The sequence below is a fragment of the Simochromis diagramma genome, unplaced genomic scaffold, assembly GCF_900408965.1.
Source record: "Simochromis diagramma unplaced genomic scaffold, fSimDia1.1 OVJJ01000228.1, whole genome shotgun sequence".
In the NCBI taxonomy this organism is placed as follows: Eukaryota; Metazoa; Chordata; class Actinopteri; order Cichliformes; family Cichlidae; genus Simochromis; species Simochromis diagramma.
In genome coordinates, this window is record NW_024386873.1 from 141,198 (window position 1) to 164,697 (window position 23,500).

Here is a 23,500-nt window from a genome sequence, read left to right on the forward strand (position 1 = left end):
GCGATTGTGGTGTGATCCCAGATCTGAACCTTGACCTTTGATCACAGTAAGTTTGTGTTTCAGCAACATGAATAAAAAAAATAAAATAAAAAAAACCCCAGGTCAACAACCTCAATTCTTCTTTTCTTTATTTAACAAGTTCACTTTTATTTCCAACATTATTCGACACTTCTCAGAATCTACTGGAAAAACAAGCTTTACAGTACACGGACGTCTGGCAGAAATCAGAGGTCACGCTGAAACGTTTGTTTTTCATAAAATATTTTAACTGTCAGTTATTAACTATCACCATGGCTGCAGTTCCTCTGACGTCCACTAGAAGCTGCTGCGCCCGCCCCCCGAAAACAAGGTTGCCAAAAAAGGGCAACACATTTAGAAAAAATATGAAAACAGAATTTAACTATTGTTCTATAAGCTGTTACATTAAACGTGACGTATTCATGACATCAAATATTTGCTTTGAGTTTAATAATTGTATGTTTAGTGTTTCACAAAATCTCAGTAAAGGTTTAGTGTTACTAATCTTTTAGTTTCACAGCATTACAAAAACAAACTGGTTACAAAGTGAAAACTTTCATTCTTTATCATTTTAATTGTTAAAAAAAAAAGTTGGTTCCCTCGATTCATTTGATGTATTTTTATGACCATATTTACAAATTTAAGAAGCAGCTCTGGCTGTAAGAGCACATCGTTCTTCAGTGATCAATATTACAAAATCATCGCCTGTCAGGATCTAACGGGGACAAAACGAGACAAACATCCTTTGTTGTTTCAAGTCTCACTGCAGAGTCTGGAGATCAACGTGAGGACGATTCGACTCCACCTGCAGTTCCTCTGCTCTTAGTTCGCTCAGCATTGACCCTCCGGTTGGTCCCGGTTCTGGTCCCAGTCCCTCAGGCCGGGTGCTGCAGCGTGGTGAGGAGGATCAGGGGGACTTCTTTGTCTCCGGTCCCCAGCAGAGGAAACATCCTCTCGGTGAACTCAGTGGATGTGTGGAAGCTGTAGATCTCTGAGCCCGACTTGACGTTGTAAAGGGACACCTGACCCTCCTCCATGTCCAGGAACACGCCCACCTGTCGCAGCTTGGGGTGGTGACCTTTGACCTGCAGGTGAGACGCAAACAGAATGCGATTAAGACGAGTCGACAGAAGTTGCAAACTGTCAAGAAGCCTCAAGGTGTGGAAGCCCACTGGTGCCAAAAAGACCTGTGGCGTTTTTGTATTCATGAAAGGACTCAAAGTTTAACTGTTGCATTAAAAGCATAAATGACGGATTGAAAATGAAGAATCACAGATTTAAGTTTTTAAACACGCCGACTTTTTGGTGTGAATTTTAATTTGTATTTTTTTATTGAGCTTTACAGGATGGGCCTGTTTGCATCCTTCTTGCCTTAAAATTTTGTCATTAACACACAATAGAATTAATTTCATCAGATTTTAAAGTTATTAAATGTGTAAATGATGGATTTTGGGTACTTTTTACTTTTTAAATTTAGAGATTTTCTATGTTAAAGTCACGCTGACCAAAATAATGTTTAAGTCTGAGTGGCTGCTTTCTTGCGGCACCAGTGGCCTTCCGTACGTAAGAGCATGTGAAACGTGGACTGGACCTTGGTGAGCGGCGGCGTGGTGAGCGCCCTCAGCTGGCTGCTGCTCCACCAGATGGCGTAGTATCCGTGAGACGGGCACATATCGAACAGACCCTTCCTCTGAGCCGACTCGCTGACCACGCCCAGCTTCCAGTCCTTATTCTCCCCGACGCACACCTAAAAAACACACCTGAGATCAGACTTGGATCCTGCTAGCCGTTACTGAACCCAGTCCCAAGGCTGGTTGGGTCCTGACCTCCCAGTAGTGGCGCCCGGAGCTGAATCCCTCCTTGGCGAGGACGCAGGACCAGACGTCGAACCTGTGCGGGCTGTTTCTGTAGAACTGCAGCTTCTCTCCTCTCTTCACCTGCTTACGGTCCTCGGACAGGATCAGGAAGGGATACGCCGTCACCGGGTTCAGCGTCACGTCCTCTGGAAGCAACAAGCACAGGTAAACATAACAGCAAGGTCCCCTGGAGGCTGAAATAGTCATCACAATGGCTGAAGAACTCGATCCAGGACGATCCCGACACCTCACCACAGGATGAGTAAAGGTGGACTTCCCCTGTTTGAGCCTTGGCGTTTCATATCAGTGATCTCAGAGTCAGCTTCAGTAACCCTGTGAATCTGAAGGTAGAGAGGGCACATCCCCTTCACGGTCGATTCTACCACATGAGCTGCACCTATCTGACGATTATGAAGGGCAGCCAATCACAACGTTCAGAGGATGAAGAGAGGACCTGCGCTGAGGCCCAGTATCTGATACAGGAGGATTATTTTGAACTGTGAATCATGCAAAGCTCCTCTACAGTCCAGAAATCAAATATATGTAACAACGCTGAATCCAGTGAAGCACTATTACGTATCTTTGCTTAGAAATATATAATGTGAAGACCTCACCATGAGGCTAAACCTGCAGTTCCTCCAGTAGAGGCAGCAGTGAGTCAGCCCCCATGTTCAAACTTACAGCAGAAACAAACGTTTACAGCCTGAAACTGTTTGTGTATCATTTAAAATGTGCTTTATTAGGGGGTGTGGCCTCTGTGACTGAAAGGTGGATGATGACACAGGTGGCTAGCTTCACCTGAGCTGGACCTCTGGACCGTGTTTGGGCTGTTTAATGAGATCATGTGACCAGTAACGTGGCTGCTGTGAGGTTACTGTGGTAAGAGAGCGGGGGGATGGGGGGCGGAGCCAGAGTGTTTTACTTGGATGTTGCCCAGCATTAGCTGGCAGCTGTCTGTCTGTGTGAATGCAGTTATACCCAAACCCGACCTGCATCAGCCGAATCACCCAGAAACCAAAACGCTGAAAACCTCACCCATGTAGAGTCGGGCCTTCTTGTATCCTGCAACAACAAACGAACACATTTCATCAGCAATCTGAAACAAGCTCTCATCTCTTCACAAACCTCCCACCGCTACAGCTTCTCTAACAACTCAGTGTTTTTATCCTTTCACTTCATCTTTGTGTCGTTTAAAAACGACCAGCATTTAAAAAAATCTGTCATCTTTGATTTGATTCATAATTTCGTTATCGGTGTCTGAAAGGCTGACGGTGAGCATCCATGTCTGCTGCACACTCACACAGGTACGTACCTGACACCTGCTTGCTCTTCTTTAGGTCTGAAAGTAGACAGGAAAACACTCAGTTATTCTTTCACAATAAAAGCCCCACAACTTGTAACTCATTTCCTCAACATAAGAAATTGTGGGATGAGCATCACTTCCCTAAACAAGTCAACCTGTCGAGGTAAGCAACATGTTATCACTAAACAAGTGGTTCCCACAGCAGAGACAGAGACACTGTGGACATTCACAGGGCACAGGAAGAAAAGTGAAGTACGAAAAGAGCCAAAATACTGCACATGCACATCTGCTGATCTGAAGGTTTGTGGTTCAATCGTGCTAAATATCACTGGGCATGATACTGACCCCATCAGAGTGTCCATGTGCGGACTCATGTCCACATGTGTGCACGTGTGAGGACATGTGTGCACGTGTGAGGACGGGAAGCGCTGAGTGCTCAGAGTAGACCAGGGCTATATAAGAACCGCTCCATAGTTTCCTTTTTCATATGTACACAGAGTGCAGTGAGGTGATGATAATGTACATTTATAATCAGCGTGTGTTTTAGTGGGTGGTGTCTTGAGTGTCTGCAACAGCGCTCCATCCTACACCGTGGCCGTAACTGCTGCTGACGGAGCTCGCTTCTCTGGCTTATTCTGACTGGATAAATTCTTCCCTCAGTAAGGAGAATAGAGTAGAATAGAGTCACTCTTTATTGCAGGGCTCCACAGAGGAGCTTGGAATGATCGGATTGTGGCACACCTGCAGGTAGATACAGGAAGTGACCTCTGACCTCTCACCTTTCAGGGACCACTGGCTCTTCCTGAGACTGGCCGTGCTGGCTCTCAGACTGAGCATGCTCTCGGCCGCCATCATGTCACCGGCTGAAACTGAAACAGGTGAAAGAAACGACTCAGAGGAAACATCTGGAACCCAACATCTGCAGACTGTGCTGTAACATCTGGAACTCACAGGAGTCTGCTCGGGATCCTCGGGGTCCTCGCAGTCCTCGCGAGCGGATCTCCCCGGTCCGGATCTCCTCCATCTTTTCCTTGACCTCGGACAAAGCGAGCTTCACCTCGCCCAGATGGAAGTGGAGCACCAGCTGCGAGTCGTCATCCGCCTGGGCCTGCAGATCCTCGGCCAGAGGAGCCGTGGTCGCCTCGTATGTCTGAGGGAGGAAGAGGGGTGATGAAGAGGGGTGATGAAGCAGGCCTCTGTTGTGATTCTGGGATCGGTGGCTGCGGCGTCCTCACCTTCAGGAAGGCGATGTGATCTTGACTGGTAGCCTGCGCCTCCAGCGCGGCTCTCCTCTCTGTCAGCTGGCTAAGCTCCTCCTCCAGGCGGTTCACCATCCCGTCCCCCTTTGTCATCACAGCATCCAGCTGGGTCACGATCCCGCCCACCGCATGAGACCGGATCTGGTCCAACGAGCCGGACAGGTCGTTCAGCAGGTGTTCAACCTCGCCGCGCTCTCTGTCAGCATAGCTCTGAAACACAGACGGGTTCAGATGTTTGGTGAGAAGAGAGCGACAACGCCATCGTCTTCCACAGGCTCCACCCGCCCCGCCAGGTTTTTACATAAGGAGCAAACAGGTGAGTCACCTGCAGGCTGTCCAGCTTCTTCTTCAGCTCCGTCACACGGATCTCCTTCTCCTTGATCCGGTTCAGGATCTCCTGCTCCGTCCTGGACACCTGTTTCTGAAGAGGCAGGCGGACACGGTCGAGTCAAAGAGCCACAACAAAAATCACTTTGGACCAAACGATGAATTTACTTTTTGTATTCATCTCCAAGGATTTATTTTCATTCCAGAATGTTTTTTCATCATTTTAAAATCTTTGTTTTTCATCAAAAAGAAACAAACAAACAAAAAAAAATCTTAAAAATTGCAAAAATTCATTAATTTCAAATAAAATTTACAAATTTACAACAAATAATAAATGTAATAATAAATTAAATGACGAATTGTAATGAAATGTAATGAGCAGCATTAACAAACATAACAGTCAACCAAAATGAGATGAAATAAAAAAAACAGAATCAAATTACTTTAATAAATGGCGTTCCCGGGAATAATCTGGGATGTTTGTACCTGCTTGCTGAGCCTCTCAGTTTGCACAGAGACAGTTTTATGCATCCGATGTTCCTCCAGCACGCAGATGGCACAGATGCAGCTCTCACACGTCCTGCAGTACACCTGCACAGGTGAGCCGCTCATCAATGCAGAACATGAACTGATATGAAAAAGTTTTACTTACATGATAAAATAAAACCAGTTATTAAAATAAAACTAATTATTTTTGAATTTGTTCAAAATATATAAAATGTGGCAAAATATAAAAAAAATATTGTAACATCTGAAACTGACCATTTTAAAATAAAAAAAACATTCAAATATTTAAATGTTACATAAACATCAAATCAAGCAATCATAGAGAAAAATAAATACCTCCATCAGGCGCCGGTGGACGGAGCAGGTGCGGCCCCTCAGGGCCTCCTGGGGGTCCATCAGGGGGTGTTTGGCGTAGAATGGCGTGGTGTGATGTGGCTGCACGTGCTCAGTGCAGTAGGAGGCGGTGCAGGTGAGACAGGAGCTGACGGCGGGCTGTTTGATTCCCGTACAAACGTCGCACCACACTACGTCCCCGTTCGCCTGAGCTACTGATGGCTCAGGCGTCAGGAAGGGGTTGGTGTTCATGGTGCCTGCCATCGCGGCACCGGGCGCCCCATTACCGAAGGGCGACGGTAACGGTGCATAGTGAGTCTGTTTGTACTTTTCTGCGATCTGAGCGAAGACTTTGTTGATGCTGAGCTGAGGACGTCCTTCAAACGGATGTTTGCACAGTGGACAGGTGGACACGGCACTGGACGCCCAGTAACCACCGATACACGCCTGCGGGCACAGGACGCACCAGTAACCCACTGCACCTGAACGCAGCCCCAGGTAGTTTTCTGTTTGCATTACTAACACTGCTGCAGACCCTGTGATTGGTTAGTTCTTAAAAGGCTGTAAAGCAGGACGAATACCTGACCTGCCAAAAACAGCAGCTAATCAACACCATCGTCGTCATAGTAACAACAACAACACTCAGAATCGAGAGCAGCTTGTACAAATGAAGCATTTCAGGACGTGCCGAGCAGCAGAAACACGTCAATGATCACAGATTTGTTTACGTTTCCTGATCATTACAGCTGGGTGAACCTTCAGCAGCAGCTTCCACGCACAGCGCCCCCTGTGCTCACACCTGCAGGTGGACTCACCTGGCAGAAGTTATGTCCGCAGGGGGTGGAGACGGGGTCGGTGAACAGGTCGAGGCAGATGGAGCAGGTGAGCTCCTGCTCTGTGAACAGCTCCGCCGACTCCGCCATCGTGCTGCTCCTGGAGGAGGACACAGAGGAGGCGGGGTTTAGGATCAGGCGCTTTAACATCTGTAACCTTTCAGAGCGTCACCGCCCAGCGACCCAGATGTTCTGACTGAAGTTTATCAGTCAGAACATCTGGGTTTGCTTCACCATCGCTTCACCGTGACGATGCTTCATGGCCACCAACCAGACCTGTGGGCGCAGCAGCAGACCCGAGTCTGTGGGCGTCTCCCACAGCTGTGACACGGAGCAGCTGGTGTCAGGCTGCTGGTGTTCGACGCGCTTCAATCATCAAATCCACCCACAGATGCTGCTGCATATCAATAACCCGGCTTTCCAGCGGTGTCAGGTTGGTGGCCATGAAGCAGCGTTGCGGTGAAGCGATGGTGGAGCGGGCGGAGGAGGAGGAGGAGGCGATGTTTATCTGTTCAGACCTGCAGGATGCCCACGCCAAACCGCACTGAACTCTGACCCAGAAATACCAGCAATAAGTCAGAGCCCGGGGACAGACATGGCACACCTGCTCAGGCCTGGACAGGTGGAGAGGGCGGGGCCAGCTGTTTAAAGGGACCTGTGTTCCCGTGAGGTCACAGGTGAAGCTTCCAGGCCTTAAAAGATTAAAACTGTGTTTTTAAGCCGACACGTGAAACTGCAGTTCAGAGTGAAGCAGAGGCGTGTCTGCGAGGAGAGGCATGGCCTCGGCGCCCTGCAGCATCACGCTGCGTGAGCTCCCACTGACCTGGACGCTCTGGATGCTGATGGAGAGGCAGCCGAGCGAGTCGGGTGGGCTGCTGCGCCTCGGCCCATTTCCTCCGTGACATCTGAGTTTGGATTGGTCACAGGAGATCGGCAGCATGTTTATTCAGCGTCACTGCGCTGGAAAAGCCCACACCTGCTCACCTCAGAGAAACAAACCGCTGATGAGGAAGCAGCACCAGGATGGACTTAATCGGCCCACCTGTTCTTAGCCACACCTGCACAGGTCACCAGCCAATCACATGGCTGTTTACCACAGCTGACCCTCGAGGCCAGGGCTGGGTATCGATTCACTTTGATTCGATTCAGTTTTCACTCAGTCAGTCAGAAATATTCTAATTCTGATCAGTTCTCAGTTCATCTCCATATTTTGTGTCTGTGTATAAAACCAAGCCGACACTGTGAGACTTGATCAGAGGTGTGAGCATCACAGCAGAGGCCTTTGTGTCAAAGTCACTGAGGCTAAAGCAGAAACACATGAAGCAGAGTTTCCTGGCCTGGCTTTTTAAAGCAGATAACCTTAAACCTGGGGCGATCGTGGCTCAAGAGGTGGGAGTTCGCCTTGTATTCGGAAGGTTGCCGGTTCGAGCCCCGAAGACACTTCACCCGTTGCCTACTGGTGGTGGTCAGAGGGCCCGGTGGCACCAGTGCAGCCTCGCCTCTGTCAGTGCGCCCCAGGGTGGCTGTGGCTTTCCATCACCTGTGTGTGAATGTGTGGATGACTGGATGTGGTGTAAAGTGCTATACAAACACAGGCCATTTACCATTTAAAATAAAACCATGAATCAACATGTGAAGATGAGCTGATGCTGCTGAAGTGAAGCAGAGTCACAGACACAGCTGAGCAATCGTTGAAGTTCACATTTGTTCAGTGTGAACAGCAGAGATGAGGCTTTGCTGTCAGAGGCCGACAGCACTGAACACAGCAGCAGAGAATAATGCAGAAAACAGATTTGATGGTCTCTGAGTGCAGAGAGAGAGAGCTGTGCAGGACGCAACAGTCAGAGGGAAGTGATGATGATGATGTTTATCAAACATGAAGCGTAGTTTGATCTTCTGCTGCTGGTTCAGTCAGTGTTGGTCAGAGTGATGAAACCTGCAGCTCAGAAACGGCGTCTGTGGACGATCCACGCTCTGTGTTTACATGTTTGTGCCGAATCGACTTAATAACCCCCCCCCCCCCCACCACCACCACTCGAGACCATGTAATTTCCTCCATTATTTCCAGAACAGGAAGTGAGAGCTGAGTAAAAACATGTGGGAGCGTGGACGCGACCGAGTGCTGCACGCACATCGAAGAATTCAGACGCATCAACACCTGTTACGCGTTTCACCACGAGCAGCTCTGCGTCGCAGTGAGTCAGAGCTGAGATAAGATCAGCACATGGAAACAAGTCAGAGTCATTTTAAATGAATGTAACCGGACAGATTCCCGCAGAACGCCAGAGAAATGAAAACCGTCTAAAAATGTGATCGTCAGTTCGGTTTGTTTCAAAGCGTCAAAACGAGCAGAGTGAAAAATGCTTCATGTAACTGCAGATCATCTGAATTTTGAATCCTGAGACAGCAGTCAGAGCATCTCTGCACAAGCTCGCTCGGTTTGGGCCAAATCTGAACCCGAGTCCATCCTCGGGGCGTCTGTGCGGGTCAGCCACCCAGCCTGACACCGCCTCCACTGGGGCGGGGGGCGTCGTCAGGTGTCTGCACGCCACCGGTGGGTTAGGACCAACGCGTCCCACTCAGTCAGGACAAACCGGCAGCTGTTGGTTTCGGTGTAAAGGCGCCGCTCTTCCACCGGCACACAGAGACTAACTGTGTGGATTTAATCCGGCAGCACCACAGCTTCACGTCTGCCTCCCACAGCTGCTCGTGTCCAGTGAGCGACGAGGTGGAACAGGAAGCAGAGAAACACCTCGTCACAGCAGCCAATCAGATCCTCTCCATGACCCAGAAACTTCAAACTTTCAGACATCAGCGTGTCTGCAGCCCAGTCTTAGTCCAGACTGAGAGTAAAAGCTGGCGCTCAGGTGTGAGCCTCTCCACAGGTGCGCAGACGCCACACGATTACAAACAGGTTCAGACTTTGGTTGTAAAGATTTTGTGGTCTCACGTCAGGTTAGACGTCTGGAATCAAACCTACAGCAGGCTCCACCTGCAGCTCGGACTCAGGAGGCCAAACTCACAGGAACACCTGCACAGGTGTGCTCACCTGACCAATCAGAGACACAGCCAAACCCGCACGTTTTTGTTCCTGTGATTTAAGATCAGTCTGTGAGTCCAGATCATTCTACGTGATACAGGGAAAAGCTCTTACCTTCCTCTCTGTCAGGTCAGGCGTTTCTGGATCCTGAAACTCTGGTTAGTGCTCCTCTGTGATGTGGGCGGGGCCAACAGGTGCAGAAAGCGGTCAGGTTAGTTTGGTGGGTGGATGTTTATGCAGCTGGGGGATGAGATCGTTGCTCCTCCCACTTTCAGACACATTTTAACATCCGATCGATCGGAAACAGGATCAGATCGAATCCTTTTATTGGTTTTTAAAAATGTTTCAGTCCCAAAGTTTAAAAACAAAGAAACATGAAAATGATCTTCTCATAACTTCAATCATGTCATCAGACTTCAAACAAACCCAAACTAAATGAAATGAAACAAAAATGTATCTAAATTATAGCTGATGAAACAAATATTAGTAAACAATCGTATTATTTAATAAATGTTATAAAATAAACATGAAATGAAAACATCATTATTGTATTTATTTATTCATTTAATCAAAGCTTAAATAAAACAGGAAAAAATCTTTCAAACTTTATTTTCAACAAGAATTTGACCTTTGACCTCTGGAACTGTGATGGCAGCAGGTTGGGTGATGCCTGGCTCGAGGGCCAAGTTAACGTGACGGTTGGAAGCGAGCGCTGACGAGTTTTTGGGAGGGACGCGAGCTTTTCATGCTTCAGCCTGAAGGAGGCGGACGGACAGGACCGAGGACATTCCTGCAGCAGCGCGAGCGAGCTGGCAAATCCAGTCTGACTGTTATCTTCCTGTCATCTGATTGGTCACCTCTGCAACTTCCTCAATGCTGACTGATCATGAGACAGCTGTTTGCTGTACAGAAGCTCAATGATGCCAAACAGCTCAAAAATCACTAAATTCACTTGATGTAATCAAATCAAACCAACCAGTCGATCAGTGGAGACGTCACCTGTGCGAGGAATTATGAGACAGACTGTAGAGTATCATTATCGACAAATTCAGCCTTCCAACCGGACCTGTATGTGTCATAATGACCCATTATACAGTGTGTCTGAATGTTTTTATTACACGATGAGAGCTAATCAGTGTTTTCTGTGATGAGATTCTACAAAAGACTATTTTATTTACAATCATTACGAACCTGCAGCTCAAAGACTTCCTCTTTAATTAAAGCTCCCTGCGATGTTATTTATCAATAAAATATTTTATCTGAACTCAAAATGAAACTTTGTGTTTTTAAGACAAACAAAAACATTATTTCTACGATGACAGTTCGTCAAATCTACACAAAACGTTTTTTCTTTCACATTTTTGTATTTTGATGATTTTTAGTGAGTTTTATTTGAAACTGTTCAGAACGACGTCAGCGTTTCATAAAACTGGTTTGGAACAAACGGAGGAAACTGCAGGGATCCTCTTTGAGTCTTTATGAAATCACATCATACAAACAATAAAACAAACTCCGCCTCCTGCAGCTGATTGGTCCTCTGCAGGTTTCAGTATTTACAGAAACAGTCTGATTCCTGCTCGAAGCTCCGCCCCTCAGAACTCTTTGTAATGCAGCAACCTGGAGACAGAGAGCAGGGTCAACGTTAGCATGTACGGGAACGCGAGCCGCACGCACACGTGCGAGCCGCACACACGTGCGAGCCGCACGCACACATGTAATCATCTCACAGAAGCCTGAGTGTGTCCAGGTCAGTGTGTCATGGATGTGTGTGTGAGACTCGCTCTGGCGCGCTCTCAGCTGTTCCAGCTCTTTACCACACGGGGGCGCTCTTCACCCCGAGAACTCGCTCACTTTGTGACTCTCCAAACAGGATAAACTGGATTTCAAAGTAAAAGCTGTCATGTGATTAGGGGTCAGCAGACCGCGTACACGGCATCAGAGCTCCGCCTCCAAACGTTACACTGCTGCTGATGCGACCTGTATGTGGTGGCGGTGACTTCACCCTCAGTTTCCTGTTTGAGTTTGTGTCGTATTAACAGCTGATCACACAGAAAAGTCCACACTGCCGTTTTTTAACTTTTACCCCCTGCTGTCCACGGACGGGGTCACGATCACATGATCGATTCATGACGACAAGCGCTCAATCCAACTTTATTTATATAGCGCAAAATCACAACAGTCGCCTCAAGGCTCTTTATACTGTAAGGTCGACCCTACAATAATACATACAGAGAAAACCCAACAATCATATGACCCCCTATGAGCAGCACTGTGGCGACAGTGGGAAGGAAAAACTCCCTTTTAACAGGAAGAAACCTCCAGCAGAACCAGGCTCAAGGAAGGGCGGGGCCATCTGCTGTGATTGGTTGGGGTGAGAGAAGGAAGACAGGATAAAGACATGCTGTGGAAAAGATGAACCAATCAAAACACGATATAAAAAAAACAAAAAAAAACCCCACGTAGCAGTAGTTGGTGAGGACGTGAGAGGGCGCGTTTTGGGGGATTCGTGATTTTACCGCCAAAAGCAGGTGAGATGTAAACGTTGCGTCCAGGTAGAGGACAGGAGGAGGGATACACCTTTAGGTTTCAGGGCTGTGATCTGCCCCGCTGCCTTGTGGTGGACAGGAACTACTTTTTGGAGTGACACATAATTTGCGCGGCATCTTATAGAGATTGAAAATGTGACGTCATTCAGGGGTAAAACCGCAAAGGATTCTGGGAACTCGTGGCAAGAGGTACTAGCGCACGCAGGCTTTCAATTGAAATCAGTCACACAGCGATAAAAAGAAACACAAAAATGTCAAGAAGCTGTTGTATTATTAACTGCAATAGCCGGTCGCATGACAGCCACAGGAAGCCGACGGGTAAAGAGATCGTTTTTATCGGATTACGTCGTTGAAGAGAAATTGTTCGAGCCATGTTTCTGAAGTAACAAACAGGCGACTGGATTGCAGCCATTCAAAGATCAAATATAACGTCCCAGAACACTCCAGCTCACAGGTTAGTCTGCTCCAAGCATTTCCACACAGGTCAGTCTGCTGTTGTAGTTAATGCATCATTTTTCTTAACATAATTGGTGAAATAGGTTACAAGCAAGTCTGGCGCTGAACAGAAATTGTCGCTCCTTTGTTTATTGTGCATAAATAGTGAATTGTCCTGTTATTATGGTACATTAACAAAAACATATACTTTTATTCACAGGATAAAACAGGTGTTTTGTATCACTAATTGCCCAGTACGATTACAGCATACAGTATTATTGTCACTGCTACATTTCTGTGATGCTACCAGAGATTATTTCCACTACTAATTAATTACCGTTGAGCTCAAAGGTCCTATTAATAAACGGTTAACGAATGTGTATTTATGACGACGATTTGTGAGACTGGTAAACTTATGATACGTACGATGGTCTTTACTTTCTACACGGTGCATTTCAAGGTCCTGCACCCATCCGTCGGTAAACTGGGGCTTGTTGCAATGACCTGAAGTTACTAAACTTCATGAGTGTATGCACTCACTCCAAGAACCGTATGATTATAAATCTGAGCGTGGTGAAAGTTGGGCAGCACGCTGACGTCTTTTGTCCCTCTGTGTGCTCGTGAGGGTCTGACCCTTTCACTCCTTTGATTTTTTCCTCGTATCTTTTCTTTGACTTTTCGTCGAGTCTGTCTTTGTACGGACCGGCATTGTTTCCTTCGTTTTGTACATAACGAAGGAAAGAAAAGGGGGCAAAGAAAAAGCAAGAATTTATTGGAACCGGAGAATGAACGTTTTGCGGTGCTGCAAGTGCTTGCATTTGATGCGGTACTTGGATTGTTTTGCCACGAGTTCCCGGCATGCAATGCGCGAAAGTCACGCGGTCTGTCAATCTCTATTGTGACCGCTTCTGTAACGGGCTTGAACACCTGCCCGAGGCCGTCACGGCGTTTTCAGGTAAACAGTTTTTGTTTGCAGTTATGACATCATGCTGGCGTGCGACACACTCAGGTCGTGTACATTTGAAGAAATACGTGCACATTCAGACGCACGAGGCTGAACACAAGGCGGGGCAAATACAAAGAAGAGTTAGAGGTTAAAAAATCCGGACTCCAGAGGGTCACGCCTGTGGGACCACAGACTGTCTCACCTGTAGAGGGGGGCGTGGCCTTTGTTGTTAGCCAGTGAGAAGAAGCCGCTGTGCGGGGAGAAGTCGAGGCAGCTGGCTCGATAAACGATCTTCCTCTTGGCAACGGGGAAGTTGGAGAAGACGGTGAGGCTGGGCAGGTGCACCTGAGGACAAAGGTAAACCGTTAATGCTCTTCATCATCGCCATCGTCATCATCATCACCGCCGTCTCTCACCAGCCGCACAGCCTCGTCCTCTGCGCGGGACGCAATGGCCAGGATCTCCGATGTGGGGTTAAAGGTCAGGGCGGTCGCTGAGGTCAGCAGGTTCATCACTGCCTTCAGAGGCTTCGGATTGGCTGAATTAAGACACGCCTCCTGAGAGTAGACGTTGACCACACCGGACTGAGAGCTGAAAAAACAAGAGGAGCTCAGAACTGAGCACTCCGGTGTCTTTAACCTTAACACACAGCTCTCAGCCAATCAGAGAGCAGCATGGTTACGAGGGCGTGTCTTACCCACAGGCCAGGTACTGCCCGTTTTGAGAAGTGGCGATGGAAGTTCCCCTCACGCAGCCGTCGTCCGTAAACCTGTTCACACACCGACTGCTGCGCATGTCCCACACATACACCTCCCCATCCTCTGCGTACACACACACACACACACACACACACACACACACACACACACACACACACAAAGATTAATCACATGACAAGAGCGGGAACACACACGCCCACCTTTCCTCGACTTACCTGAGTTTGCAAAGACTTTGCTGCCATCAGGAGAGAACGCGACGCCGCTGACATCACCGTTTATCTTCATACTGCGAACCACCTCCTTCGTCTGCACACACACAGATTTTTCTAATATTAGAGTTTCATCAGTTCACCTGTCCATGCTTCTGATTGGTCACATTGCAAGCTCCGCCTCTGTCAGAGCTACACTGTAGCCATGTCCCAATCCAGCGGCCGCACACTTCGTAGTGCGCATTTGTAGACCGATTACGTCACAGCGACACGACGAAGGCTGTCCCAATCTAAAGTGTTCTCTTTGTACACTTCGTGGTCCCATATATCCCACAATTCATAGCGCGGCGGTGGGTGTGGATAATTTGTTCAGAAAAAAAAAAGGTGGATGGCTGAAGCGGGGCAGCCGAAAAGTTAAACTGTCAAAAGTACGAACTGAATATTGTGTCTCTTTTTTATGTGCGAATGTTTAATAACGAAGAACATTAAAACATTACTGTTGGCCACATGTCGGCAGAGTCATGTGACATTAGTGACGTTTGTACTTTCAGCGTTTACTTGCTTTTAAAGCCTCTAAATATATATATAGTCGACCTTAATCTTACAGAATCTGATGATTTTGTGGATAATTAAAGTCAGTCATACAGTGGGGCAAAAAAGTATTTAGTCAGCCACCGATTGTGCAAGTTCCCCCACCTAAAATGATGACAGAGGTCAGTAATTTGCACCAGAGGTACACTTCAACTGTGAGAGACAGAATGTGAAAAAAAAAAATCCATGAATTCACATGGTAGGATTTGTAAAGAATTTATTTGTAAATCAGGGTGGAAAATAAGTATCTGGTCAATAACAAAAATACAACTCAATACTTTGTAACATAACCTTTGTTGGCAATAACAGAGGTCAAACGTTTACTATAGGTCTTTACCAGGTTTGCACACACAGTAGCTGGTATTTTGGCCCATTCCTCCATGCAGATCTTCTCGAGAGCAGTGATGTTTTGGGGCTGTCGCCGAGCAACACGGACTTTCAACTCCCGCCACAGATTTTCTATGGGGTTGAGGTCTGGAGACTGGCTAGGCCACTCCAGGACTTTCAAATGCTTCTTACGGAGCCACTCCTTTGTTGCCCGGGCGGTGTGTTTTGGATCATTGTCATGTTGGAAGACCCAGCCTCGTTTCATCTTCAAAGTTCTCACTGATGGAAGGAGGTTTTGGCTCAAAATCTCACGATACATGGCCCCATTCATTCTGTCCTTAACACGGATCAGTCGTCCTGTCCCCTTGGCAGAAAAACAGCCCCATAGCATGATGTTTCCACCCCCATGCTTCACAGTAGGTATGGTGTTCTTGGGATGCAACTCAGTATTCTTCGTCCTCCAAACACGACGAGTTGAGTTTATACCAAAAAGTTCTACTTTGGCTTCATCTGACCACATGACATTCTCCCAATCCTCTGCTGTATCATCCATGTGCTCTCTGGCAAACTTCAGACGGGCCTGGACATGCACTGGCTTCAGCAGCGGAACACGTCTGGCACTGCGGGATTTGATTCCCTGCCGTTGTAGTGTGTTACTGATGGTGACCTTTGTTACTTTGGTCCCAGCTCTCTGCAGGTCATTCACCAGGTCCCCCCGTGTGGTTCTGGGATCTTTGCTCACCGTTCTCATGATCATTTTGACCCCACGGGATGAGATCTTGCGTGGAGTCCCAGATCGAGGGAGATTATCAGTGGTCTTGTATGTCTTCCATTTTCTGATGATTGCTCCCACGGTTGATTTTTTCACACCAAGCTGCTTGCCTATTGTAGATTCACTCTTCCCAGTCTGGTGCAGGTCTACAATACTTTTCCTGGTGTCCTTCGAAAGCTCTTTGGTCTTGGCCATGGCGGAGTTTGGAGTCTGACTGTTTGAGGCTGTGGACAGGTGTCTTTTATACAGATGATGAGTTCAAACAGGTGCCATTCATACAGGTAACGAGTGGGGGACAGAAAAGCTTCTTACAGAAGACGTTACAGGTCTGTGAGAGCCAGAGATTTTCCTTGTTTGAGGTGACCAAATACTTATTTTCCACCCTAATTTACGAATAAATTCTTTACAAATCCTACCATGTGGATTCATGGATTTTTTTTTTCACACTCTGTCTCTCACAGTTGAAGTGTACCTCTGGTGCAAATTACTGACCTCTGTCATCATTTTAAGTGGGGGAACTTGCACAATCGGTGGCTGACTAAATACTTTTTTGCCCCACTGTATATCCACAAACACAACAAGCTGAAAGTCAGTGATGCTGCTTGGTTTGCAGTCCTGAATATCACGGCACAAGCAGGATTCACTGCACTGTTAATGTGAGCTATGTTATATTGCTGCCTCTGTTCGGTGGTGTCGAGCCAAACGGACTTTAACGTGTGTTTGAACGAGCTGACGGTTCACTCGTTAAGCTGAAAGAAAGATGCTTTAATCACAGCAGTCACACATGTGTCCACTGCACCATCTGGAACTCTTCTTGTTTACACTCGTAATAACACAAACACTAAATCCTGCTTCTCTGGTGCTGTTGTGTAGCAGTGTGTACACCTGAGACTGTCACCTGTCTGTCTGTCCTGCACTCTCTCTCTGTTTCTTTCTCTCTGATTGTGGAATAAAAGTATGAACATGTGTTTATAAGTTACACTTGTGTTTGAATCCTGCAGCTTATCACACATTTGATTTCCATGTGTGACGACTGCAAGTGTCCAGAGTGAGGACAGACTGAGGGACCCACTGCTGCACATCATCTGTGAGGCTTTGCACCCCTGATGATCCACCAGGACAAACTCAGCAGTGTGTGAGGAAGAGGAGGAGGAAGAGCCAGCAGCAGCTGACAGATGGAGAGAATAGACAGACTGTTCCCTGTTTGTGAAGGACTGCTAGGAAAGTTTAACATAACTGTCTGTGCTGAATCAGTCTTATTAGGTAATGTTCAAATAATGTTATCATCCCAGTGTTTTCAGTGTGGGAGAAAGTACTCAGAGTACTCAGGGCCTTCAAGTTACACACTATGAAAGGCAGCAACAAGTTTAATGTTCAGAAACCTAAAGTCTGTATCAGCAGCAGAATGGAGCTAAAATAAATGTTGGTTTCAGTTCTATGAAGCTTTGAGTATTTTGGATCAGTAGCTGCTGTGTTTGTTGCATCATATTGCTGTAATTGTTTATATGCTTTATATATTCTGAGCTAAGTTGATCTATAGTGTTACATCATATTCTATAAGGATGTTATGTGTTTGTAGACTTTCTGCCCAGTTTGACCCATTTAGCAGAAGTCAGCCTGTTTAAGGCTCTGATATCTATTCTGTGTGACTTACAGCAGTTATGACATGGTCTGATTTTCTCACCCAATAAAGGAATATTTCATATATCAGTCTACTCTTCATTCTATCAGACACAGTTATCACAGCTCCTACATTTGCTTTTTATAAATATATGTAAGCAATGAGCCAAATTTAGTACCAACATATTAAACGAACAATATTTGTCTCTTATATATAATACACCTACATATACACTGTCACAGATACTCGTCTTTGAGTGAAGATTTAAGGTGATGGGAAATATAAATAACTGCAACTTGAATCTTTGACAGAGTTCAAACTCACTGCTGTAATATATCCTGTAATATATATATATATCATAATAATCTGACAATAACTATAATATTGTCCATATTATATTTACATTACCACAGTGAGATGACGTTAGTCTCATGAACAACATCAGCTGATTGTTATTTACCAGCTAATCTTAAATGACTGTTCAGTGCAGACATGAAGCCCAACACTCATGTTTCAGTCTCGTGGTCTCAGCCTCAGACACTCAGCTGATCTCATAAAAAAAATAAACAAAAAAACATTTGTTCTCCTTCATTTCTGTCACACAAAGCTGTATGAAACGTTTCCAGCTGTTAGTATCATGGTTGCTAGGCAACATGAGCAGTACGACGAAGGCCAGACCGTCCCGTTTCACGAGCCTCGTTCGTCTGGCCTTCTCGCACTTCAGAGTACCCGCCCCACGTAGTCTGTGAAGTGCGGGTACTATGAAGTGTGCGGTTGCTGGATTGGGACACAGCTTGAGTTATCAGGAGGACTCAGGAGGAGAGGGGAGGGGCGAGGGGGAGGAGTGAGGGGGAGGAGTTACCTTGAGGGTGAGGACGTGCAGGTATCCGTTGGTGCCTGTGAGCAGCAGAGCGCCTCCTTCAGGACACACGGAGAACTCCTTCACTCGAGCTTCATTCAGACCTGATGACAAACAAACATGCTCTTAATTTGAAATCCCGGGAACCTCCTCCTCCCTTGACCTCTGACCCCGCCTCACCTCTGACGGTGTGCACAGGTGAGACGCGGCCCTCCATCATGTCGTACAGGTAGAACATCTTGTTCTTGAGGCTGGTGGCGATCACCGTCTCCCCGTCCACGCTGAACTGCGCCTTGTGGACGGGGAAGCGCTCCAGGTGGATGCTCTGGATCTTCGGGTTCGTCTTCCCGTCCACCTGAAGAGGAGGAAGGTCAAAATCACGTGACCCCTCCCACCTGAGCCTAACACCTGAGCAGAGAGGCTCGACCGTACCTGGAACAGGGAGACGGACTGGTCGAGGCCGGCCGTCATGACGACTTGAGCGCTGGGGTGGAACTGGACAGTGGTCAGCCTGTCCTCAGACGGACGGGTGCTGTTGGCGTGGAGACACTTCTTCACCTGATTACGAACGCAGAGACGACAGGAAGTCAGACCCGATGTTTTAACGAGTGCTCGTCTGTGTGCGTTTATAACAAATGACAGCATCAAACTACTTCACCTGTGAGCTACAGAACAGAAATCAGCTGTTTTTCTAATGAGTCTGGCAGGAAGCACGCCACAGGTTTTACATGAACCCTTCGGCTTCAGTCTGAGGACGGGGTTTTGCATCGACAACCAGAAAGCCACATGAACTCACTCATGAACAGCAGAACAGAAAATTAGCAGATTTTGAATGGAGTCTGGTAGAAAATGACCTGAACCAAGTTTGCAAGCTGAGCCTGAAACTGCTGTGCAAGAGAATCTAAAATTCAGAGGATTTTAAATGAAGTTTGGTGGCAAAACTGTCAGTAAACAGCCGTCCGACTTCACTTTATTAATCTGTAAAAACAAACAAAATTCAAGTGAAGAGCTCAGAATTCACTCGAAGCGCCGTGAGGCATCAAACATGTTTTTAACAAAGCCCATGTTAGCATGTTGCTCTTGACGAAGGCGGTCGCACTTTTCTCCTCTCCCTTATCTTCCTTGCTTAGCCTCTTGTGTCCTTGTCTAGTCTTGTGTTTTTTGTATTACTTTCCCTGGACACACTCTCACAGTCTGTTCTCTAAAACCTAAAAGAGAATTATGGATTTGATCAACTGGTCTCTGAATGCAATCAACACCCCTTAACGAGAAGTCTGGGCTCGGGTCAGCCCGAGTGCTGAAGATATCTACCTATTTGGAACCATGGTAACAGGGTTCTGGCTGATCGGAGCTGGCTTGGCCCTGACTTATCGAAGAATTAAGAAAGCGGAACCGGCTGTTCAAACCCCCACAAGGCTGCCCGCTGGGATTGAAACGATGGGAGAGGCGTGAGTTTCTCAAAATGGGCTCATTGAGTCAGCACGGAGAAGATCTTGGAGAAGCTACGGCTGCTGTGAATACTCAGAACAAGACCTCTGAGTGAAAAACTGGATGACATCTGGAGGGGCTCGCTCGAACAACACCTCTGAGCACAAATTCGATCACATCTTGGGGAAGTGCACTGCGGTCGTGAGTTCTCAGAACCTGCTCTTTGAGCAAAAAGAACGACAACATCACGGAGCGTAAGTTTGGAAAACATCATAGAAAGCTCGCGGCTCTCCAACGGGAGATTGAGAGACCAGTGTTGGACTGTAGAACTGCTTTGAAATTCATATGAGCTGTTCGCACTAAAGTAAAAAGCACCATCACTTCATGCGGAGACCCCTTTGGCGCCAGCTGCAAGGCTGGAGCTGAACAACAACTCCCTGATGACGACTGTGTTTAGTCTGTTCTTCCCATTCATGCAAGGCCACCTGGGTTGGCTGGTAGACTGTTTACTTAGCCTGGCAGGGAGGAGGACACTGTCTCAGCTGAACTCTGGACACACACACATATATACACTGATATGCACACACTCATCCCCCCTCCCTTTCCAAACGCCTTCGACGCTTGTTCCCTTCCGATGCTGACGGTGGATCAAGGAGACCAGCGCACGCAGGCCCGGATGTGCTGTCTACATCGGCGGTCTCTCACCTTTACCCCCCCTGTTGCTTGTCATGTGTTTCTTTGGCGTATTTAGAGGTTTTTCATGTGCAGAGGTGTTTTTTCTGTTCTCAGACTGATCTCCCTGTTGGAGCTCAGTCTGGGGGGAGTTATTTTTTCTCCTTATCTTTCCTCATGTGGTGCATTTTCCATGTTATACCTCTCTGACCTGTCTTCCCCATGTGATGTTTTGTGTCATGTATGTATGGTCAGAGGGTAAGATGGCGCCATTGCGTGCAATAGGTCGGCAGCCTTATGAAATTATGAAATTTCCCCTTGTGGGACTAATAAAGGTAAATCAAGTCACACAGTCACTGCTGCTAAAATGATCCATATTCTGAACGGAGTCTGGCAACCACGTCACACCAGATTCAGCAGATGTTACAAAGCCTCACATCCTGTTCTCAGACACAAACTTATCCCAGCACCGGTGTAACACTCATCGCTCTGTAACATTACCTACAGCAAACACGTAAAATGAGCAATATTTTGAATGGAGTCTGGTGGAACAGCCTGACAGACAAACAGAAGCCTGCTGGACTCACTGACCCTCAGGATGCCGCTGGGCAGGCTGTCCGAGGACGCCACAAAGTTTCCCGTCCTCCTCAGTAGGTCATCCTCCTCATCTTCATCCTCCTCATCTTCAGGAACACAGAGACGCAGAGTCTGAGTTTCTGTCGACTGAAAACACTCTTAAAATAATAAAAACATTTTAGATTCTACCTCTCCTCCTCCTCCTCTTCTGGTCGCTGCTCTCCGCCCATGATGGCGTTCCTCCCATCGCCTTCTGGAACCTGAAACACACGCAGCACACGTCCAGGTGTGTTTATAGGTGTGTGTGTGTGCGTCTGTGTGCGTGCATACTCACTGCTCCCTCATCCTCTGCTGCAGTTTCTGTTTGGTCATGGTGGACTCTGCCTCGCCTTTCATCAGGTTTCTACGGAAACGGTGCTTCATGTCCACCCTGAAACACACCAACACCTCAGCATCATCACGCGAGTCTTCACTCACCACAATCATCTTTGATTTCCCGCTTTCAGCCTAAAACACGTCTTATTGTGAAACACTCACTCTTCCTCCAGCTCGTCATCCTCGTCCACCCACGCCGCTTTCTTCTCGGCCTGCAGCTCCTGCCGCATTCCGCCCTCATCCTCAGACTCCTTTGCCTGCTCTTCATCTTTGTCCTCCAGCAGCAGGAGTCCGGTTTGGTCCTCGTCCTCCTGCTCAGGGAACAAGAAGCATCAGTGAAAAACCAAAACCTGACCTGAACCCTGCACGATTCATCACCAAGCTCCACAAACCAGACTCCATTCAAAAATTCACCCAGTTTTACAGCATCGTTCAAACGGGAGGTGACCTGACATTAAAGTGTTTCACCACAAAAATTCTTCTTCACCTGGTGCTCAGTTATTCAGCGGGTCTAAGCCAAAGTCCTACATAGTCGTCTTCGTCTTATATATACAAAAGTTTCAGCTTCTGAGCAGGGAAAGAAAAACAAGACTTTTTTAAATGGAGTCTGGTGGTAGATAACTGTCAGCCTGGTTCACACACAAACAGAGGCAATCTAAATTAGAAGACTTTTAAATGGAGTCTGGCGGTAAACCCAAAGGTTTAATGGTTTGTTGGAAAACTTCGTAACCTTAGTTTTCAGAGTAATATCTGCTCATGCGCACGAGAACAAAAGTCAGGGATATTTTGAATGGAGTTTGGTTCATACAAGTTAAGCTTGAACAGATTACAGACATCATGGTTGTTAATTAGCCAGCCGAGTTTACCAGAAACACCCCGCAAACTTCTGTAAATGTCAAACTTTGTCTTTACGTAAACAGTTTTGTGTCTGTGCAAGAACATTTGAAGCCGACCGCAGGAAACGGAGAGTTTTTCAGGTAGCAAAGATTTTCGTGACTTTTCTTTCAGGTCAGTTAAACCGAATTTACCACAAATAACTGCGTTTCATGAGAGTTACGGCAGCTCGGTCTCAGAGGCAGAGGTTTCCAGTTAGTGTCCAAAAAAGTTTAAATGAGCTGTTTTTTAAACGGTCTCTGGTGAGAACGTCACCTCCACGAGTCTCTCCAGCAGCTCCTCCTCGGCCCCGAACACCAGCTCCTCCAGCAGCTTCACCGAGCTATTCTTCTCCCCCAGCACCGCCAGGTTCTTTACGTTCCTCCGCCGCTCCTCCTCCTCTTCCTCCAGGCTAGACTGCGGGAGTTTCGCCCTCTTCTTGGCCGGCTGTTTGCCCTCATCGGCCGGCAGCTTAATGAAGCTCATGTCCTCCATGTTTGTTCCGTCCTCTGTACCAAACTCCAATCAGAAAACTGCGAATTTAAGCCAGCCTCACAACACTTGTAATCCTTTTCTTAGCATGGAGCAGACCGTGTTGCACATGTGGAGACCAGTGCGTGTTTTTTCCCCCCCCCCTCACTCGCAGTGCAATCACGTGCTTCCGGTGAGATGACCTCCGAACCCGGAAAAATAAAGTCCGCCCCCTAGTGATTGAAAGCAGAAATGCCAAAAAGAAAATAGATTTTTAGTTTTTAAACTCTAAATGTAAACTCAGTCTCCACATAAATATCAAATAATATAATTACTGAATTAATGTTGTTTTTTCTAAATGATATTTATTTTCTCAAACTCTTTCATGTTTAGACTGCTGCTAAAAAATGTGATTTTTGAGCTAACTTTCATGTAATTTCTACACAACATCAGATTTTATAACAGAGCCATAGAAATATTGTGTGAGGAGATGAGACAGGACACAGAGAGTCGCTGAGGAGTTTATTGAGAGCAGAGGAGCATGCTGTTAAACTGGGACTGAAGGTTCAGCCTCAGTGAAGCTGCAGGACAGCCCGACACTATC

The 23,500-nt window shown here is 47.0% G+C and overlaps 2 protein-coding genes across 4 annotated transcripts; both read right to left on the bottom strand.

The window, feature by feature from the left end:
* Nucleotides 1-102: 102 nt before the first annotated feature.
* LOC120733497 (E3 ubiquitin-protein ligase TRIM7) lies at nucleotides 103-9,865 on the bottom strand. 2 transcript variants are annotated; one of them, XM_040031746.1, is made up of 13 exons: nucleotides 9,591-9,865; nucleotides 6,419-6,536; nucleotides 5,607-6,050; nucleotides 5,250-5,354; nucleotides 4,762-4,857; nucleotides 4,413-4,646; nucleotides 4,129-4,327; nucleotides 3,957-4,046; nucleotides 3,187-3,213; nucleotides 2,910-2,936; nucleotides 1,845-2,020; nucleotides 1,610-1,765; nucleotides 103-1,103 (listed from the first exon to the last, which is right to left on the bottom strand). In XM_040031746.1, the coding sequence occupies exons 2-13, from the start codon at nucleotides 6,524-6,526 to the stop codon at nucleotides 894-896; spliced, it is 1,872 nt and encodes a 623-aa protein (XP_039887680.1). In that variant the 5' UTR covers nucleotides 6,527-6,536; nucleotides 9,591-9,865; the 3' UTR covers nucleotides 103-893. The 2 variants fall into 2 exon arrangements, with proteins under 2 accessions (XP_039887680.1, XP_039887681.1); XM_040031747.1 differs by lacking the exon at nucleotides 9,591-9,865 and adding an exon at nucleotides 9,486-9,583.
* A 706-nt stretch (nucleotides 9,866-10,571) lies between these two features.
* On the bottom strand, nucleotides 10,572-23,102 carry utp18 (UTP18 small subunit processome component). 2 transcript variants are annotated; one of them, XM_040031750.1, is made up of 13 exons: nucleotides 22,702-23,102; nucleotides 21,715-21,863; nucleotides 21,512-21,607; nucleotides 21,372-21,437; nucleotides 21,193-21,286; nucleotides 18,934-19,059; nucleotides 18,682-18,856; nucleotides 18,505-18,605; nucleotides 14,338-14,428; nucleotides 14,101-14,224; nucleotides 13,820-13,994; nucleotides 13,606-13,748; nucleotides 10,572-11,093 (listed from the first exon to the last, which is right to left on the bottom strand). In XM_040031750.1, exons 1-13 carry the CDS (start codon nucleotides 22,918-22,920, stop codon nucleotides 11,069-11,071), a joined length of 1,584 nt encoding a protein of 527 aa, XP_039887684.1. In that variant the 5' UTR covers nucleotides 22,921-23,102; the 3' UTR covers nucleotides 10,572-11,068. The 2 variants fall into 2 exon arrangements, with proteins under 2 accessions (XP_039887684.1, XP_039887683.1); XM_040031749.1 differs by having other exon boundaries at nucleotides 21,193-21,284; nucleotides 21,367-21,437; nucleotides 22,702-23,101.
* Between the last annotated feature and the right edge of the window lie 398 nt (nucleotides 23,103-23,500).

Excerpts from the sequence above, each read along its gene's own strand:
- utp18 (XM_040031749.1), bottom strand. The coding sequence starts at position 22,920 with ATGGAGGACATGAGCTTCATTAAGCTGCCGGCCGATGAGGGCAAACAG. Across the intron at positions 21,285-21,366 it reads GAAGAGGAGGAGGAGGAGAG|ATGAGGAGGATGAAGATGAG; the intron begins GTAGAATCTAAA and ends GTGTTCCTGAAG. Across the intron at positions 18,857-18,933 it reads AGTCCGTCTCCCTGTTCCAG|GTGGACGGGAAGACGAACCC; the intron begins GTACGGTCGAGC and ends CCTCCTCTTCAG.
- LOC120733497 (XM_040031746.1), bottom strand. The coding sequence starts at position 6,526 with ATGGCGGAGTCGGCGGAGCTGTTCACAGAGCAGGAGCTCACCTGCTCC. Across the intron at positions 2,021-2,909 it reads GAAGGCCCGACTCTACATGG|AGGACGTGACGCTGAACCCG; the intron begins GTGAGGTTTTCA and ends TGTTGCTTCCAG. Across the intron at positions 1,766-1,844 it reads CCGGGCGCCACTACTGGGAG|GTGTGCGTCGGGGAGAATAA; the intron begins GTCAGGACCCAA and ends TGTGTTTTTTAG.